Source organism: Brachycentrus maculatus, unplaced genomic scaffold, assembly GCF_059751285.1.
Source record: "Brachycentrus maculatus isolate JH-2025_06_01 unplaced genomic scaffold, ASM5975128v1 h1tg000527l, whole genome shotgun sequence".
NCBI lineage: Eukaryota > Metazoa > Arthropoda > Insecta > Trichoptera > Brachycentridae > Brachycentrus > Brachycentrus maculatus.
Window position 1 is genome coordinate 259,907 of NW_028281273.1, and position 19,898 is coordinate 279,804.

The following is a 19,898-nucleotide window of genomic DNA, read 5'->3' on the forward strand; positions in this document are numbered from 1 at the left end:
TTATGATAAAAAAAATCCTGACTATTAAACTACGGAGGTCGAGAATAGTATTTGCGAGGTGATTTAAATTAAGGATTATATGTTTTCCATTTACAAGCCATGGAAAAGATACCTTTTAATAGAAACATTTAATATTTTTTAGAGATAAGCTGCTTTTACCTTAAGCACTCGTTGGGTTCGCTAACACAATCAGTTTTGCAACGGTAGCGACCCCACGTCATCCATCCCATGGGTGGAGTCTTGGCTAAACCATTGTCCAATCCATTTCCAAAACAAAGTAAATATGAAGCAATGGTGAGTTGAAACCACATCATTTCACAACTGGTGATACTAAAACGTAACATAAAAGGAAAAACAAGAGATAAGCAATTTGAAAACAATTAAAAAAATTACAATAATCAGAAGGCCACATGTTGGCTTTGAGATTGCTCAAATCATCTTCTGAATGCTGAGCATCATGGTGTTCTGAGACAAAGATGGCGGACTTCAAAACAGGCGACCTGGCATAGTCGGGTAGACACTCGACTGCGAAACTGGTGTTGCTGGTTCGATTCCCGCCAGTTGCAAAATAAATTCAATAAATATTTATTTTTAATTGATCTAGGCATATGTAATTCATTTTTTATATCAATCTTCCTTTTCATAACTGTCCCACCTGCAGACAAGGCTCTAAAACAGAGGCTTAGCGGTTTATTCCTTTTTTTAGATGAAATTAAAGATTTCATGTGGAAATTTGCCCTTGGGAAATACCTGGTGGCTTAATTTATTTGTAACATCCTCATTTTTATCTTGGTAATAGAACAAATTTGCAAAAAAAAATATTTGAGGGGACTTCATTTCTTCCATCCAATGGCGGATAACTCCAGACTATGTTTAGAAATGAGTGAATGAATGAAAACTAATAAATAAACTCGAGTTCTTTGTAATCTCTCAAAAAGTTGTCCCTTGTTAGGGTTCCAAATTGATATTGACTTTTGTTTATTTAGTCATACACAGGGTTTTTTTTAAAACAAAAAAGGTCCTGGAACTCACTTCATGTCAAGCTTTGAACTTTAAAAATAATATATTTAAATATCATTTAAATATTCATCACAATACCATATTATATCGTTTTGATGAATTACATAAATAAATATTGTAATTACGTAAGCGCAAACATTGTTTCGCCTAATAGAATTTAAAAATAAAATAAAAAAATTATCTGTTAAAAAAGGTGTCAGAACGCCGATCCACCGCGTTACATGGAAAAAAAGCCCTGGTTCTACATGTTGACACTCTATTTTGACTCTATGAAAGAGTTTAGACATTTTTTCCTCATTGTTGGATATTTAGCGTTGAGTCATTTGCATATCTCATATTGGTCTTCTGCTGTTACGCTGCCTTCCCACTTATCTAATATTTTTCTCTTTATATGTTCACCATATATATTAAATAGATCCGGAAATAGTATATAACCTTGTCTCCTGGCTATTTGTACTTGGAATTACTCTGAGAGGAACTCATCTACACTTACCCAGTAGTTACTTATATAACTCATATAAAGTATAAATTTTAATAGAAAAAAAAATATTTACATAGGTAATTAATAATAATAAAATTATTTTTTATGTCAAGTTGTACTAAGCATTAAAAACATTCATTAATGTAAAAAATATAAAATAAAAACCAATTTTTATATTCAATTCACCTTATTATTTCAATTTGAAGTTTCGAAATACGCACATTACGTGCGCATAACGCATTCTAGAAAATAATATTTCGGTTATTGCACATTTTTGCAGCAACCTGACACTTGACACTTGTCAATTTTTGACGTTTCGTATTTGTTTAACGACAAAAAACATGTTGCCATACAAATAATTTATTGAATAAAAGTAAAAAGTACTTACTTAGCGATAAGTCAAATGATTTTATTAGGAAATCAAAATGACCCACCGTCACAACTAAATTTGAAGACAATATTTGATTTTTTGTGACAACTTATGTTCAATTTAGAATACAGTATATTATTATATGTTTTATAGATGAAAAATCAAATTAAATATTTCTGTTTTTGTATATATAAAATAAATTTAGCATAACTATTTTTTTTCACATCCATACAAAAATAATTTATTTGAAAAATTATGAGAAGAGTAAAAAAAAACTTTTTAAATCATGATTAAAAACAAATTTGGAGAATTGCTATTTTTATATTATTTCACATTATTTCGAACCATACCAAACCACACTCGTGGGTGCTCGATTGTTTCTTGCTCTTTTTTTTTCAATGTCTATTTGAGAGAAATTACATTCATTATGTACATAACAATTACTTCTTTTAAAATAATTTTGGTTCTAAATATGCTAAAAAAAGTTGAAAAAAAACTTTAACTTTTGTTCATACAATATATAAATCATACACTATCCAATACCAAGTAATAAAAATTACAAAATCAGTTTATTTGTGTTCTATACAGGGCAGCTACACTATATAACAAAAATCAACTTAGAAATAAAATTTATTACATTTATCACATTTTATTAGATTTTTCACAATTTTATTATCTTTAACGTGATAAAGATTTTATTTACACTAAAAGTCAGCAGTCAACAGTCCGTTGGTGGAATATTTTCATTTTTAACTTCTTAATTCCAAAATTGTGAAAGATTGATTTGGATTTTTGATTACTGAATTAACAATTTATATAATATAACATTTATTTTAAAGGTGGAAGTAATAAATTTACTCAAATATTAAAAAATTATCTCATTTATTTTTGTAGTTTTTTTTTCACAAAGAATTAAAACATTTTTATATTATTATTTCTTGTTCTTGGAGGGAATAACTTCGATTTTGTACATTTGCACACCTAAAAAAACATTATTATTAGATTCATAAAAAAATAAAAACAACTGTTACAAAAAAATTATATTTGTGATATTTTTATACCTGTAGGATTTATTCTAACATTGAAATCTCTTCTCTCCAGACCCCAGTTCCTTGATTCAGTTGTAAAGAGATCCTGAAGAAATATTTTTGAATGAAAACAAACAATTAGTAATATATAGATAAAGTAGAGGTGATCTTAGTTAAAAGGGTAGATGATTTGATTATCAAACCATAATTTGAGCTTACCACAATTTTATAATCATTAGCATCAGGTATTCCAAGTTCAGTAAAATTGAAAACAGCATCTCTAGGAATACCATCAGTATTATGATTTACAAAAGCGAAGGCTAAAGATGGTTCGCCATCAATAATTGGAGTTATTTCTCTTCTCCAGACTTCAATATTCCGTCTCTGAAAGAAAAAGAAATATTTTCAATCGTCAAAAAAAAAATATGGTAAAAAGTATGCCTATTATAATACAGAGAAAGATAGATGTACTCACTGTTAACAATAAAATACCAGCTCTTCCCAAGGGATCTTGATTAACCTCAATAATATCTTTATTAAGAAGAATTTCTTTGAATTCTGGTCTCATAGTTGCCAAATCCACAGACATAAGCAATGGTGCTGCCAATATCGCCCAAACTGCCATCTGCACCTTACTTTGATCAATGCTAAGACCAAAGTTTCCAATTATGAGCTAAAAAATGCAGAAAAATAACATAAACTTTATCAATCACATACAAACCTTTATCCTAATAAAATTATAGAGATTCCCCCCAGATATTTATTTATATACAAAAACACTAACATTGAAGGTGTGTTCATCACTAGCTTCAAGGAAATATTGGCCAATTGCAAAAAACTTTTGTAATTATATACCACTTTAGATGTACCGTGTATAGTTAGAAGTGAGCTCATTCAGAGGATCCGCATTAGTGGATTATTACAATTTTACTGTTATTTATTTGAATAGTAAAATATATCTCACCATGTCTGGATCATTCCAATGACCGGGCCCAGCATATGTAGCAAGTCGTTCTGAATTCTTTCCAAAGTAACTCATAATATCTCTAACACTCCACCATGAATCGTCAATGTCATCATAGTTCCTCCACATGTTGCAATGTTCAATAATTGAAGTAAAGTTTGGCTAAAATTATTTAAAATTATTACTTCTATTTCAAGGGATACAACAAATTAGTGGGTAAATCACAAAGGTGTATTTTGGATGACAGAATATTGTTTTAATATTAATCAGTGTTACCATCATTCCATTTTCTTCTTGGTACACTGGCCAACTACATGAATACAGCATTGGTCTTCCAGTTTGATTAAGTAGCATACCAAACTCCGGATAGCCTATAAGAAGAAATAATAATATGTTATAAACAATGAACTGCTATCCAATATTTAATTAATTAGTTGAAGGAATTTGTTTCTCTTTTTGTTAAAAAAAGAAATTACACATCTATTCTCAGCCCTTACAAAACTGAGATGTAATTAAGTCCTCATACATTTTCTTAAAACTATTTTCTTTAAACCTATTATCGCCTAGTTAGTGTATAGTGACCAGATCTGATTGACGCAGTGTTAACTTGATGATTAACTATATAATGGCAAGACGATCAATACTGCGCTCCAGATCATTACATTTAGGAAAGTCATATAATTGATGAGTACAAATGAAGAAATTGATGAACTGAAATGAGCTCAGGATTTAGTACATTACCGCTATGTGAGAAAGCAAATGAAAAAGAAGAATGGGAGTAATGGCTATGGCACTTGGATTCACATACCCGTACTCATACTAGCTTGTGTAAATCATATACTGCTAATATGTACAAGTAGCCTCTCATATAAGTACCAAAATAAAATTCACGAATTTATGAAGTACATGACGAGATAATTTAAGTATTGAAAAGAAAAAAACTGAAAAATTCAATTATTTTATTTAAAACATTTTTTCATTTACGAAAAAATTACTACAACTACTACTGACCCTTATCCGGACCCAATGGTGCATAGGGTACTTTATCAAATTGATAATTTGATTGTTTGTTATATGAAGGCAAGGTGAGCAGTCTTGCACTTCAGGTACCAGTCCAGGGTGATAATGAATAAATATTATATTGAAAAAACTCATATTATATTGACCCCCCCCTGGGAATCGAACCCTGGACTTCTAGCATGGTGCTAACCACTATGGAAGCGGACGGAAAATTAGACATTTTCATACTTATGTGACAGTATATACGTATCTTATGCAATACCAAAAAAATTATCCTTTTGATTTATAATGGTATTTAATGATAACCAATTACTGATTATCATTTAAATGATTAAAATAATTGTAATAAAATCATGTATAAATAATTTATGTAATCAGAGATTGTGATCAATTTTGTAAATATACACACCTTCATCCATCAAATTAATATCAACATAGCAACCATCTAATTTGACATAGTCCGCTCCCCATTCAGCGAATGTAGCTGCGTCAATCGCTTGATGCCCCAATATTCCCGGATACCCGGCACAAGTGTTGGTTCCGAAATCTTGATAAATGCCAAACTTCAGTCCTTTGCTGTGCAACTACAATCGAAATCATTAAAAACATTAAAAATGTGCTAACAATAAAAATTTTGAATTGTTGGGTAATATATCCAAAATTAAACACAGTTATTGGATTGAATTCTACTTTATTTACACATATAATGTCTTAATAAGACTAAACGTGTCACGTATTATCAAATATTTGTAAATAAAGGTAGAATTCAATCCAATAACCGTGTTTACTTTTGGATATATTACCCAACAATTCAAAATGGAACTCTACCAACTGTCTGCAGTTACAATAAATAAAATAAAGATTTTTTAATATTGCGGAAGAAGCAAAAATTATGTCAGTTGATTGAAGGTGGGTACGGTTGAATTCTATTGTAATGATTCCTTCTTCCTTCTTCTTCTTACCGCTATCCCCACCCAATGGTGCATAGGACATTGCATCAAATGGCCACAGTGTTATGGCCCATCGTAAATTACATGAAGGCAAGTCTGTGTAACATTACTGGTCTAGATAGGTAACCAAAATGTTCTTACTGACCACTTTATATGCATTTGATTTTAGGAGACCTACAGAAACCTGACTTTGAGCTCGCCCAAATGGGTCATGGTGGGTTCATAAGCCGTGTGTTTATGAGCTACTTAAACCGTTTCAAGCTTTCTGAATGATGCAATTTCAACTTTATTATATTCATATAATCCTTCAGGCAGGATGATCAATCCTGCACTATGGATTTTTGGATCAAGGTGTGGAATATATTTGATAGAACAGTGATTATGTAAGTAGAAGAGCTTAAGGTGATGGACATTATTGTTATATCTTCTAATTTATGTGCCATATTAGGTCCTCCCGATGTCGACTTTCACTTGAGAGTAATTTTCCGTGTGTTGACCAGCTATAAACAGTGAACACGGGAAAGTAAATGAAGGAGGATTGGTAGGTGGAAAAGAGAAAGAGCAGCAATGGCTAGGGCAGTAAAGTTTGCATACCCGTATTTGTATAACCTTATGAAAGCTACCGTAAAGGTGTACAAGCCCCTTGAGGAAACCTTCAATATTCAAATTATAATGTAGCTGTGATTGGTTTAAAAAATGTTATTGGTCTTTTGGTTTTCTTTCGGATATAGGTAAAGCAATGACATTATTTGCAGTTCTAAATGACTTACAGTGAGTTTTTAATTTACAACGTTTTGAGCGTGTCCAAATAATTGTTCACAAAATCTGGATTATCTCCAATTACAGGAGTTATTTTCATATTATTTTTTGACATCTCATCAAAGATGAAGAAGAATATGGAAGTCTGGGCATTTACGGGGCTGACGACCGTCATAGGCTGGTTTAAGTGATCACTTTACACACATGTAAAAAAAGCTTCTTTACATCTCACCAATAGATGTCTCTAGTGAAGTTCTAGTGATTCAAGAACAAGGTTTCTAAATTGGTTCATATATATAGAACTTCCAAGAATTTGAGTAGTGTGGTTGTCAATAATGGGTAGAATTGGTGAATGTTACACGTGTGTAAAGTGATCACTTAAACCAGCCTATGACGGTCGTCAGCCCCGTAAATGCCCAGACTTCCATATTCTTCTTCATCTTTGATGAGATGTCAAAAAATAAAGTTTTTAATTTGTTTATATATATTTAAGGAAATAAGCATTTGTGTTTTTATGATAAACCCAAATATTAAAATTCCATTGTATTTTCAAAAAACAGACATCAATTTGTTGCCAATGGGGGATTGAACATAGAGTCTCTGAATTAAGATTGTGACACTAACCATGGACTACAACCAGAGTAGGTGCTGGTCTATGTTTTTTTTTACTAATATTAATAAAATATAATTGTGTTACTCACATAATCCCCTACAAATTTCATCCCATTGGGGAACCTTTCCTTATCTGGAACAAGTTTTCCATCTTCGTCTCTATACATCTCCAGCCAACAATCGTCGATACCAACATAGTCATATCCGGCAGCTAAATATCCTTCAGAAACCATTAAATCAGCTGTACGTGTGATTAATTTTTCACTGCAAAGTTATAAACTTATTTATAAATTAAAAATATAACAAAATGTTTGTTATATTAGTATGTGTCCACTCACTGCGATTTTTTCTACCACTTTCAAGACATACTTCTACCTTTAATAGGATAATTACTATACCAGCATGAAAACAACACTACACTACAACAAAAAACACTATTCATACATTTTCTGTACAAAATACTAATGTGCTAATATGTAATACACATGCAATATTAGTGTGTTGTGATCGTGTTATTGGGTGATACAATTATTTCCATTCATTCTTCATAATTTCTATCATCTCATCATACTTTTTTATCAACCCTTTATGCATTAACATTTTTTCTTAAATGGTAAACTTATTATATTCCAATAGATACTTTAAAAAATATGTATAGATACCACTACAATTTTACTTGGTAAGCATATTTTAAAATATTTATGACTTTTTTATGTTTTAATTAGATAATTATTCAAAAACTTTATAAGTATATGAGAATATTATAAACAACATTATATACATTTTGACATTCCTCTGGAAATCAAACCCAGAACCTCCAGCACAGTAGCTAAACTGCATTAAACACTGTACTACAGAGACGGATATAATATTATACAGAAATATGTGAAATCTTTGTAAACAATAAAAAAAATTATATACATTTTTAAAAAGATGGTTATGAGTAATTAGTTCTTACCTTATACACTCATCGGGTCGATTTACACAATCCGTGATACACCTGAACCTTTCCCAGGTTAACCATCCCATGGGTGGTGTTAGTGCCAATCCATTATCTAAACCCAACGACACATTTACCAGTAGTAGCAATACTGCCAATATTGCAATTTTCATTTTTAACTGAAAACAAAATTATGCTGGAGAATTTATAAAACATTAAACATGTAATATTGTTTCAAATTCATAATAATCACAAATTGTTTATTAACCTAGGGTGAATTTTTAAGTGAATTGTTATTTTCCATTGGAAATCATATAAACATCAAAGATGTCACCAATAGATGTCTCTAGTGAAGTTCTAGTGATTCATGAACAAGGTTTCTAAATTGGTTCATATATATAGAACTTCCAAGAATTTGAGTAGTGTGGTTGTCAATAATGGGTAGAATTGGTGAATGTTACACGTGTGTAAAGTGATCACTTAAACCAGCCTATGACGGTCGTAAGCCCCGTAAATGCCCAGACTTCTATATTCTTCTTCATCTTTGATGAGATATCAAAAAATAACATCAAAGATAGCGAAAATGAGTCTTAATTTAGTAATGATGCAACTTTGAAAAATGCAAAGTGAAAGGATGCAGATCGAGGTCTGAGTGTAGAATATTTTATCTTTTACCTGATTTTTGTCCTTAACTCTCAAGAAATATGTTCCTTACTTAAATTTAATTAAATAAATGTAATTAAACAGGTCAAAGTACTGTAAAAGAATTTAGAATAATGAAACTTTTATCATTGAACTCAATGATATATAAATATAGCACCTGTCACTCTGCTCCGTAGAAAATGCAGAATGTGTACTAAAATCGAATGCTTGTATAAATTAATAGATAGTGTATCAAAATTAAAAGAAAATTCTCAACAGGGTGCTCCATCACCTGATAACATTGCTTAAACTTCTCGACCCAAATTAGCAACACATGTATTATTATTTTTATTTAAAAAAAACTAGATAAGAATTGTTTTGAAATATCTATTTTGTAGATCCATCATTCTTCACTCTATCAAATATTTTTTAAGATTATCTAGTTTGTTTTTTATTTAATGAATTATTTTTCACAAAAACAAAAGCGGTAAGCAACAACACTAAAATCAGAAAATATTTCATGATAATAACAATTTATTTGAAGACACTCGTATCTTAGGTGTCTGAACAGAGAAAATGTATTTTTTTATACAAAGGTATTTTCTATACAATAATAAGTCAAGGTTTCACAGGGCTTATGACCTGATATTGACTTGCATACAATTAATATGACATATATATATCATCTTTGAATTTTGGCAATATGGATGTTTAATAAGGGGCAAAATAGTTAACATTACAGAATATCACAAAGCGATCACTTAAGACTGCCAATACCAGGTTATAAGCCGTAAAAATACTCAGAATGTCATTTTACCATGGTGTAAAAAAGATGGTTCGTATCTGTTAAGACATCTAATAAACCTTATCCGCAACCAGCGTCTCATAAAGCACTGTGTAGTTTTGATTATTTATTACATATAGCAATGTGATTAGTCCTGTTCTTCTTATACCTGACCAGGATGACGTCAATTAAAAATTAGATTATAATTACTTATATTTATTCAACCTAACCGGGAATCGAACCCAGGACCTCCGGCATGATAGTTAAATGCACTTTCCACTATACTATGGAGGCGGACTAAATTGACATTGTTTATAGATAATAAAATATGTACTTCAGATATTATTGCAATTATATAACAATATTACAAAACAATACATAACTGTAAACTAGCTCATGGGGGCATAAAGCACAACATTTTTTGTTGAACAGATTAGATAAACTGCAGAAAAATAATAATAGTAGTACACTACACTCTTCGATATGGAGCACTAGGTTATTATTGTTTCATCATATTATTATTTATTTATTAAGAACCACAAACAGGTATTACAAATATTTTCATAAAGCATGCGCAATAGTTATACTATAGAAAACATGGTTCTTTAAAAATGCCAACAATGTAGTGCAATTCAAATCATTCTAGTACTTAGTAGATTGGAGTACGGTTGGTGATGTTTACATAGCTGAAGCATCACAAGTCGTCAGAAAAACATGAAAAATTAATTAACCTGATCAGAATTTATGTACTAATTTTATGCCCTTGTATCATTTTCTGCTATTCATATTATCTACTTTGCCAGCCGTCTCTCCACTGCTGGACGTAGACCTCTTCAATTCTTTTCCAGAATTCTCTTGTTTGGGTTTTTTCGATCCACTTACTACCCGTGACGGGGACAATGTCATCTGCCCATCTTTTCTGGGGCCGGCCTATTCCTCACTTCACGTCCCATGGTCTCCACTCCAGGACTTCATATTTTAGTTGTTGTAAACTTGAATATAATAAAAATTTGCCAAGTAACTTTGTTATAAAATCACTGTATCTTATTCACCTTACAAAGCACCGATCAGCTTTGAGAATAAATGTCTGTGAAGAATTTTAGGCATGTGGCAATTTGACTTTGATGAATGAGGAAATATGGCATAGGACACAGTAACCCATGATCACAACTGTCACCAAGAAAAGGCTGTTCAGTTAGCTAGGCCATGTATTTCGTATGCCTCTCAAGAGCCTTAATCAAGTTTTCCGCTTTTAGGCATCAGGTTCCCGCCGCCAAGGACGTCCACTGCTGACATCCGTTGCCAGTTCTTATTTGAACTTTGAAACATGGACCTGACTTGGGGGAAGTGCAAGAGAGCTGCCAGACTACCCAAGAGCCTTGCCATTTAGAAAATCCGCATTAGTAGATATGAAACACTTAAGTTATATTATACGTTCTATCAGATCTATTAAATGATGGATCATTCATTGAACAAAGCATGCTGGCAAGAGGGAAATGAAAATTTTCATCACAAATCTTGCTTTTTTCAGGCCTTGATTTAAAAATTTCTACTGGACAATGTAATAATAGTACAAAGAAAATTTACTTATCATACATATTTTCTTAATGTCACAATACCTAATAACCCTTGACTTTTCATTTTTACCTTTCAATTATAACACCAAGATTTATTTTAATGTCTATAATAAATAATTTACCAATTTTATTTTAATATCTTTAATATTTAAGTACATAAATGATATATTTTACATTAAGGAAAACAATCAATAACAAGAATAATGCACTTTACTCGTATTTACATGAAAAATATATATTTACAAAATATGTATTATTAATGCAATATTATAAATAATCATCATAAACACTTAGTTCTTAATGGGAATAATTTCTACTTTATACATTTGAACACCTAGAAAGAAAAAAAAACACAATTATTAGTAGCACTTATATAAAAGGCACTAGTTCCACAAACTTTGTTGGTCTTGTGATGATTTTAAGTATCTTCTATGGTTTTGAATATTGAAAGCATTAACTTTGTGGATCATATTGATATATATCATTTCGAGAAATAAAAATACTTCGTGTTCTGATCCACTCACATTTTTATTAACCAACTAGTTTCGGCAACAACCTGTTGCCCTCTTCAGGGTTATATTTATTACTACTTGAAACTAGTTGGTTAATAAAAATGTGAGTGGATCAGAACACAAAGTATTTTTATTTCTCGAAATAATATATCTTCTATGGTCACTAGCGTACCCAGTGAGACAATATGACCAAAGTTGGAAATTACTTATTTTTGAAACATTAAATAAACAACATTTTAATACCTGTAGGATTTATTCGGACATTAAAATCTCTCCTCTCAAGACCCCAGATCATTGTTTCTGATGTAAAGAGATCCTGTAAAAATACTTTTATGAAATAAATAAAAGAAAATTGACGATAATAAGTAAAGTAACTATAGCTACAATAAGATAAAAGGAAAGTTTTCTTTTGTTCTAACTAACTAACCATCACGCCCCTAACTGCAGAGGTAGGCGAATAGAACCCACAACAATCTGTTTTTGAAAACATTCTTCGCCTCTTCTACATTCATGCATCTCCTCATACATACCAGCTTATTATTCCGACTCCTTACCTGACAACTAAAATATTATTATTATTAAAGTGAAATAATTTGTTTTTGTAGTGTAGTAGATTAGCGCGTTTGGCTACCACATTCCTGGTCCTGAATTTGATTTCCGTGGGGGACAAAATAAACATAAGTGTTTATTTCAATCTAATATTTGGTTCAGAGTCCGCCTCTGTAGTGTAATGGTCAGCACGCTCGGCTACCGTTCTGGAGGTCCCGGGTTCGATTCCCAGGGGGGTCAAATAAATATAAGTGATATTTTCACTGTAATATTTATTCAATATTACCCTGGACTGGTACCTGAAGCGGAGGGCTGATCACCTTTCCGTCGTGTGTAAACGATCAAGATAACACTGTGTTCATATGATGCAGTGCCCTATGCACCATTGGGGTACGGATAAGGGTTTTATTATTATTATTATTAATATTTGGTTACCCTGGACTGGTGGTAAATACCAATAAGGGAAGGGCAGTACTGATTGCCTCGTCTTCATGCAACTGACAGTCAAAGATAAGACTGCATTGATGCAATTCCCTATGCAGCATTGGATGCGGATCAGAGTAAGAAAGTAAATTTTTAACTTACCGTAATTTCATAGTAATTAGCGTTTGCTATTCCCAGTTCAGTAAAGTTGAACACAGCATCTCTAGGAGCTCCATCAGTGTTATGGTTTACAAAGGCAAAGGCTAGTGACGGGAAGCCAGCGATAACTGGAGTTATTTCTCTCCGCCAAACTTCTATATTCTGTCTCTGAAAATGCCAGTAATGGTTATATTTTATGCTTTTAAGTTTGACCTCTTACTTCCTTGAGTTCCTTCAGGATATTCGCTTGGAGGTTTGTCCTTCCCGCTTAATGTCCAGCAACTCCTACTGCTAAACTCTCCAAAAATCAATAATGCAATCATAAAGCACTTGAAAAAATATAACAAATTGAATATTAGTGATCATTAAAAATTAATTCATAGCCTAATAAAAAAAATACCTTCATTAATTGATTCGGCAGTCACTTTGTGGTAAAATCTATCCATTTTTAATTAATGTTTTACTTAGTAAATATCACTATTTCTTAAAATCTACTGCGATACGTGTTTCGATGCATTCCGCATCATTTTCAAACACCGTATAAAACCCCTGTCACAGTAGATTTTAAGAAATAGTGGTATTTACTAAGTAAAACATTAATTTAAAAAAAATACCATTTGTTTGTGGCATGTATAACTCAATTTTGGGTGCTTTGCCAAAAAAAAGTGTAAAGTTATAATCTCACACATGGGAACCAAATAGCTATCTATTTATTGCACTGTGGAGGTAGGCATGCGTACTTACCTTTAATACTAAAACACCAGCTCGCCCTAAGGGATCTTGACTAACTGCAATAACGTTTTTATTAAGAAGAATTTCCTTGAACTCTGGTCTCATGGTTGCTAGGTCCGCTGACATGAGCATCGGTGCTGCTAATATTGCCCAAACTGCCATCTGGACCCTACTTTGATCAATGCTTAGACCAAAGTTTCCAATTACAAGCTTTAAAATAAAAATAAAATATTATTAATTCAATCACACACACCTGAAAATCGATCACTTTCAATACAATACACTAAATTATTAATAATACACGCGTGTTTGTAAATTATAATCTGGAATGTGTTATGTGTAATTATGGAAGGAATCCAATAAAAATAATCAATAATAAATAGTAATATAAAAAAATATAAAAAGTTTTTTTTTTTAAATCTCATAATTTGAACATTATTGATAATAATATGTATTGCCATTTTCAAAAAACCCCTCAAAGGTGCTATACAATTTATGTCTAGATACGCAATGCAATCAGTGTCTATGGCTAATAAATGAATGTGAAAATTTAGATTTGATCTATTTATTAGGGATAAAACATTGCCTCCTTCATTGGGTTTTCATATAGGTAGGTACCATGTATATTTGTAGTTAAAACATGAATTATTTTATAAAAATTCCAAATGTATCATCAAAAAAAATAAAACAAATCACACATTTTTACATCATAAACAAACAAAAACTAAATTTATTTTAAAAAGAGCAGAACAAATTATTTGAAAATTGTAATGCTACTGAAATCCAAATCAGGGCACAGCTAGGGAAAACAATAGTAGTAAATAAATTAGTCTTACCATATCTGGGTCATTCCAATGACCAGGCCCAGCATATGAAGCTAGTCGTTCTGAGTTCTCTCCGAAGTATCCCATTATACTTTGAACACTCCCCCATGAATCTTGAATATCATAGTAGTTCCTCCAGATATTACAATGCTCAATAATAGAACTAAAGTTGGGCTAAAATAACATACACGAATTACAATAATTACATTCAATGAATTTTATATTATATTATGTATTTTTAGTTGGAAAGACATATTTTTGTCAATATTAGAAAGAGCACAATGTCGCCATAAAATAAATGTTCACAATATTGCCATATTACCGTCATTCCGCTTATCTCTAAGTAAAATGGCCAACTACACGAATACATCATTGGTCTTCCAGTTTGATTGAGTAGCATACCAAACTCTGGATAACCTGTATGAAGAAATAATAATGTCCATATTATCAACATGTAGGCCAAGTACTATTTATCAATGCAATAAAGAAAAATATTTTAGAAAACTTCTATGTTCATTTTTAATTGTATCAATATTATAAATACATAGCAATCAAACAATAAAAAAATTATGTACCTTGATCCATCAAATTAACATCAACATTACAACCGTCTAATTTAACGTAATCCGCTCCCCATTCCGCAAAGCTAGCTGCATCAATTGCTTGATGTCCCAATATTCCCGGATACCCTTCGCAGGTGTGAGTCCCAAAATCTTGGTAAATGCCGAATTTCAATCCTTTGCTGTGTAACTACAATTTGAAACAATGAAGCCAATAAACACAAAACATTCATTTATGTCAAACTCGTAATACATATGCATTATTGAAAGCTCCCAAAACCATATCTGATTAAAGGCATTTAGTCTATCTCGGATTCATTCTTTCATGCAAACAAAAATAACAATTTATAAAATAATGTTATTTATTGATTTAGCACTAACTTTAGGGAATAACGTGATGAATTTTTTTATTTTTAAAAAACAGTTTATTTTGATGTTCTCATCATCAGGTGAAAATACAAATGGTTTGTATTTTTACCTGTTGACGAGATATCTGTAGTTCTCGAAAACTAGTTATGGTCACATTAATAAACTCAAAAGTGGTCTAATACAAGTGGTTTTTTTTATGATCAAATTAAGCGTAAACTATTTTTTCTTTTTACCATACACAATAATATTTTCACTAACGAATTCATTTTACAATTTTAATATCTTGACCATTGCAAGTGTGATATTTCAATATATTTGTTGTGTAAACTTCATGAATTTACTATATATTTGCTATATTTCCCTAAATTTTAAGCTTTATTTTAATTTATTTTTTTATATGGACCTAAGCCCATGTACCCACTGCCAAGAAACCTAACCCAGCTCAATGCCATTCCCATTGTCCCTTTACATAGCCCAATACATATATGTCGCCTACTTTCAAAATCCGCCAGATCCAATTTGATAAGATTTTAAAGTAAATACTTTATCGGAATGCCAATTGTGTATTTTATTGTTTAAAATATTTATATGCTTGAAAACCCTGCTAAAAAATACTTAAAAACAGCGTTGTATTTCGAATTCTGCTATATTCACGGAACTTGCCTTCTGACCCATATCGGCCAATCAGAGAGCGGGGATAGGTCAAAAATTAAGATGACGTCATTATCGGTATGTGTCTCGTGTTTTTTATTTTTAAATACTGAAAAAAAATGTTAAATTCTCTATTTCATAATATTTTACCAAAAGATAGATAAATCTTTTAAACATAAATGTTACCCGGAGAATTTAGCATGTTTTGGAAAATTGACTTACATGGATCTGGCGGATTTTGAAAGTAGGCGACACATATGTTTTATTCATTTGCATATTGTTTTTAATCTTTCAGGAGATATAAAAATTGCAGTCTTGAGAATTATAACAATTCAGTAGGAAATAACAGAGGCAAAATTCAGGCCATTCCAGAATAAACTGCATGAAGACATCCGGACAGTGTCTTTATGTACATCTGATCAAAAATTATATTTGTAAAGGTAATATTCATCATACGCCATTCATATTAACAGGCACATGATAAGTTTTCGCACTAAACCATTGAATCAGACTGTAAGGGGCCAAAATTATCTTATCTTTTTTCTTGCAGTTCAAAATAACTACCATTAGGTGACTTACATAACTAAAAAAAATATTCTGTACTGATATTGATACTCACGTAATCTCCTACATATTTCATTCCATTAGGGAACCTTTCTCTATCAGGAACGAGTCTTCCTTCTTCATCTCTATTTCTTTCCATCCAACAATCATCTATACCGAGATAATCATATCCGGCAGACAAATATCCTTCAGAAACCATCAAATCAGCCGTACGTAAGATTAATTTTTCACTGTAAAAATATGCTTGAATTAAATATTGTCCGCCTCCGTGGTGTAATGGTTAGCGTATTAAGCTACCATACTGGAGGTCCCAGGCTGGATTCCCAGGGGAGAGTAAAAATAAATATTAGTAATTTTACACTCTAGTATTTATTTAATAATATCCTGGAATGGTCCCAGAAGCGCAGGAGTGATCAGTTTACCTTCATGTAAGTGACAATCAAGATAATACGATACAGTGCCCTATGCACCATTGGGTATGGATAAGGGTTAGAAGAAGAAGAAGAAATATTATTCATTTTGTCGAAAAAAACATTTGGATTATTTTTATCAATGATAATTAATTTTCAGTCACTTTTTGGTAAAATATATACATACAAATATATCCAATATATTATTAATACATATAAGTTTAACTTGTTACATACCGCTATTTCTCAAAATCTATGGTGACACGTGTTTCAATGCATTTCGATGCGTTACGGTGTTTGAAAATGATACGTAATGCATTGAAACAGATTTTAAGAAATACTCGTAGTAGTATTTACCAAATAACTTAAGCTTAAATTTAAAAAGTAAATTAATTTAATTCTTATTTACCTTATACACTCATCGGGACGGTTTACACAATCCGTGATACACCTGAACCTTTGCCAAGTTAACCATCCCATGGGTGGTGTTAGTGCCAATCCATTATCTAAACCTAATGAGACATTTACCAGTAATAGAAATACTGACAGTATTGCAATTTTCATTTTGGTCTGAAAACAAAATAATATCAAATTTTAAAATTAAATTGCATAACATGTTCTCAAATTATAACATCTAAATAAATAAAAATAGTATTTTATTCTTTATCTTAAATCTTCTTAAGTTGTTCACAATTCGTTGTTCATCAAAGTTGTTCAAAATTTCGACAAACGTTGTCAATATGCGCGTGTTTTTGCTGTTTTTGAAAAGCGCTTTTTTTACAGCAATGCCAGCACCATCTACTAAACGTAACAGCAACACACAGAAAACTTAACTATATTTATGATGGGCAGCGTGTTTCTCGAAAGCTGCTAAAATATTGTGTAACCATATGCATTGTGAAATTAAAAATATTAGAAAAATGTGCAATGTCTTATCTTTCTTTTCCATTTAACCATAGCCACAGGAACGCATCGTGGGTTACAGTTAGTTTAAAAATAAAAAATATCTAAGACTAGCCTTGAAGAAGGAGCAGATTGCTTCTATAAAACCAGATAAAAATTTTAATTTATAATGATTCGAAAATATTGGTTTAAATAAATCAATTTTTGAATAACAGAAAATTACAAAATTTGTGTTTTAAATACTAACTAATTATAAAATCATAGTGTTATCTATTTTTTTTAACTAGGTGCATTAACCATTAAGGAATAAGACTTAAAGTAAACAATAATTTCTTACCATATTTTTATTCCTTTAAATACAATTAATTTAAATTAATTTAGTATGAATAAGTTCGTTAAAATACTATGAAGAACTTATAATAATGTAAACTGCTTTTTTTTAAACTCATTTATATATGGCGCCACTCAATCAGCTGTAACTGTATGCAAAGAACATTAAAAAGAGACAAAAATAAAATGGGTGTGTAAAAAGATAATTTATCAAAATGAAAATAAATTTTTCTGATAACACTGATTAAAGTTTAAAATCATAATCAATGATTTTGAAATACTTTTTGATACTATCAATTCTCACTCAATCAAATTTAAAAGATTGTTTGATAGTCGAATATTAAATTTGGTTGTTTACTAAAAATTCAGTAAGCAACAGCATTATAATGTTTGATCTATTAATTGATTCGGAGGTCAGTTTGTGGTAATATCTATCTTTTTTATTTAAGTTTTACTTTGATTAAGGAAACACTTGTTTTTATACCACTTGAGTTTATTAATGACTACTAGATTCGGAAGCTAAACTTCCATTGTCATTTTTCATTTTTCCTTTGTTTTCAAACTCCGCCCCTTGACTAACCCCCTTCAACTAACTTACCCCTCTCCTTATTAATAGAACAGTATTTTATTATTTTATATTTTAGTTATTATTCAGACCTGACGATGGAAATTTAGCTTCCGAAACTAGTAGTCATTAACCTGTCCGGGAGTATGGCCGTACATGTACGGCCATACCAAACTTTTCTCAAAGGAGTATGGACGTACATGTACGGCCGATACAAAATATGATTTATGACACGATTTATATCAAAACATGTTAAAAACATGATTTATCGATATTTCGATAATTTTTATATAAACCATGTTTACTGGTGTAAATATCTTTGTTTATTCAAGAAAATATGTTGCTTATAGCATAGACTATAATATAAAATTGTAAAAGTAAAAAAAAAAAACAAAAACAAATTCACTCCTCAGATACAGTTTTGTCTGGAAAAACTCACACCCGGACAGGTTAATAAACTCAAGTGGTATAAAAACAGTGTTTACTTTATCATTGTAACATTGAAACAATAAATAAAATAAGTTTTACTTGGTAAATACCACCATTTCTAAAACTCTAATGTGACACGTGTTTCGATGCATTCCACATCATTTTCAAACACCGTATGTACCGGAATGCATCAAAACACATGTCACAATAGATTTTAAGAAATAGTGGTATTTACCGAGTAAAACTTAAATTAAAAATATTTGATCTACACTACATGAATGAATTTGGGAATGTAAATGAAGGCTCAGTGTCTTTATTTATGGTTCCTGGTGACAGATTTTTTTCTCTATATAAATATAGGAAGTTTAGTTATTATTTTTGTTTGTAAGTGATAAAAAAATACAATAATGATAATTTTGAGCTACCAAGATAACAAACAAGTGAAGTCATCAGTGACTTTATCAGGACCTTTTTTTTTTTCTTCTCCCTAACTCTTATCTGTATTCAATGGTCACTACATTGTATGTATTCAGTATTATCCAAATTGTTAATTACATAAATGTAAAGTGATTAGACTTGTGCTGCAGGCATAAGGTACCAATCCGGGATGAAAATTAATAAATATTATTAAGAAAAATTACTTTAATTTATTTTGACCCCCTGGGAATCGAGACCAGGGCATCCAGCATGCAATGGACACAGTCAAATAATGAATTAACCCACAAAAACCATCAAAATGTTTGACTACTGTGCTGGACGCACCGGGTTTGA

The 19,898-nt window shown here is 31.0% G+C and overlaps 3 protein-coding genes across 4 annotated transcripts in view; all 3 read right to left on the bottom strand.

Moving 5' to 3' along the window:
• Positions 1-1,804, bottom strand: part of LOC148301706 (alpha-N-acetylgalactosaminidase-like) — a 28,298-nt gene extending 26,494 nt beyond the window's left edge. For both annotated transcript variants that reach the window (XM_088272847.1, XM_088272848.1), the window contains exons 1-2: positions 1,688-1,804; positions 160-330 (exon numbers count right to left, since the gene is read on the bottom strand). In XM_088272847.1, coding sequence (XP_088128973.1) covers positions 160-314 — 155 coding nt within the window. In that variant the 5' untranslated portion in view covers positions 315-330; positions 1,688-1,804. The remainder of the gene's footprint in view (positions 1-159; positions 331-1,687) is intronic.
• A 944-nt stretch (positions 1,805-2,748) lies between these two features.
• On the bottom strand, positions 2,749-8,947 carry LOC148301707 (alpha-N-acetylgalactosaminidase-like). The gene is made up of 10 exons (XM_088272832.1): positions 8,820-8,947; positions 8,163-8,323; positions 7,294-7,468; positions 5,293-5,467; positions 4,140-4,234; positions 3,864-4,025; positions 3,375-3,572; positions 3,119-3,283; positions 2,933-3,005; positions 2,749-2,852 (listed from the first exon to the last, which is right to left on the bottom strand). Exons 2-10 carry the CDS (start codon positions 8,315-8,317, stop codon positions 2,803-2,805), a joined length of 1,248 nt encoding a protein of 415 aa, XP_088128958.1. The 5' UTR covers positions 8,318-8,323; positions 8,820-8,947; the 3' UTR covers positions 2,749-2,802.
• A 2,325-nt stretch (positions 8,948-11,272) lies between these two features.
• Positions 11,273-18,288, bottom strand: LOC148301708 (alpha-N-acetylgalactosaminidase-like). The gene is made up of 10 exons (XM_088272795.1): positions 18,141-18,288; positions 17,310-17,470; positions 16,546-16,720; positions 14,922-15,096; positions 14,669-14,763; positions 14,359-14,520; positions 13,535-13,732; positions 12,794-12,958; positions 11,903-11,975; positions 11,273-11,481 (listed from the first exon to the last, which is right to left on the bottom strand). The coding sequence occupies exons 1-10, from the start codon at positions 18,141-18,143 to the stop codon at positions 11,438-11,440; spliced, it is 1,251 nt and encodes a 416-aa protein (XP_088128921.1). The 5' UTR covers positions 18,144-18,288; the 3' UTR covers positions 11,273-11,437.
• Between the last annotated feature and the right edge of the window lie 1,610 nt (positions 18,289-19,898).

Coding starts and splice junctions, on each gene's coding strand:
- LOC148301708 (XM_088272795.1), bottom strand. Junction 15,097..16,545: donor TGAAATATGTAGGAGATTAC/GTGAGTATCAAT, acceptor TTCAAATTGTAG/TTACACAGCAAAGGATTGAA. Junction 13,733..14,358: donor ATTGGAATGACCCAGATATG/GTAAGACTAATT, acceptor TTTATTTTAAAG/CTTGTAATTGGAAACTTTGG.
- LOC148301707 (XM_088272832.1), bottom strand. CDS start 8,317: ATGAAAATTGCAATATTGGCAGTATTGCTACTACTGGTAAATGTGTCG. Junction 3,573..3,863: donor ATTGGAATGATCCAGACATG/GTGAGATATATT, acceptor TGCATTTTTTAG/CTCATAATTGGAAACTTTGG. Junction 3,284..3,374: donor CTGGTATTTTATTGTTAACA/GTGAGTACATCT, acceptor TTTTTCTTTCAG/AGACGGAATATTGAAGTCTG.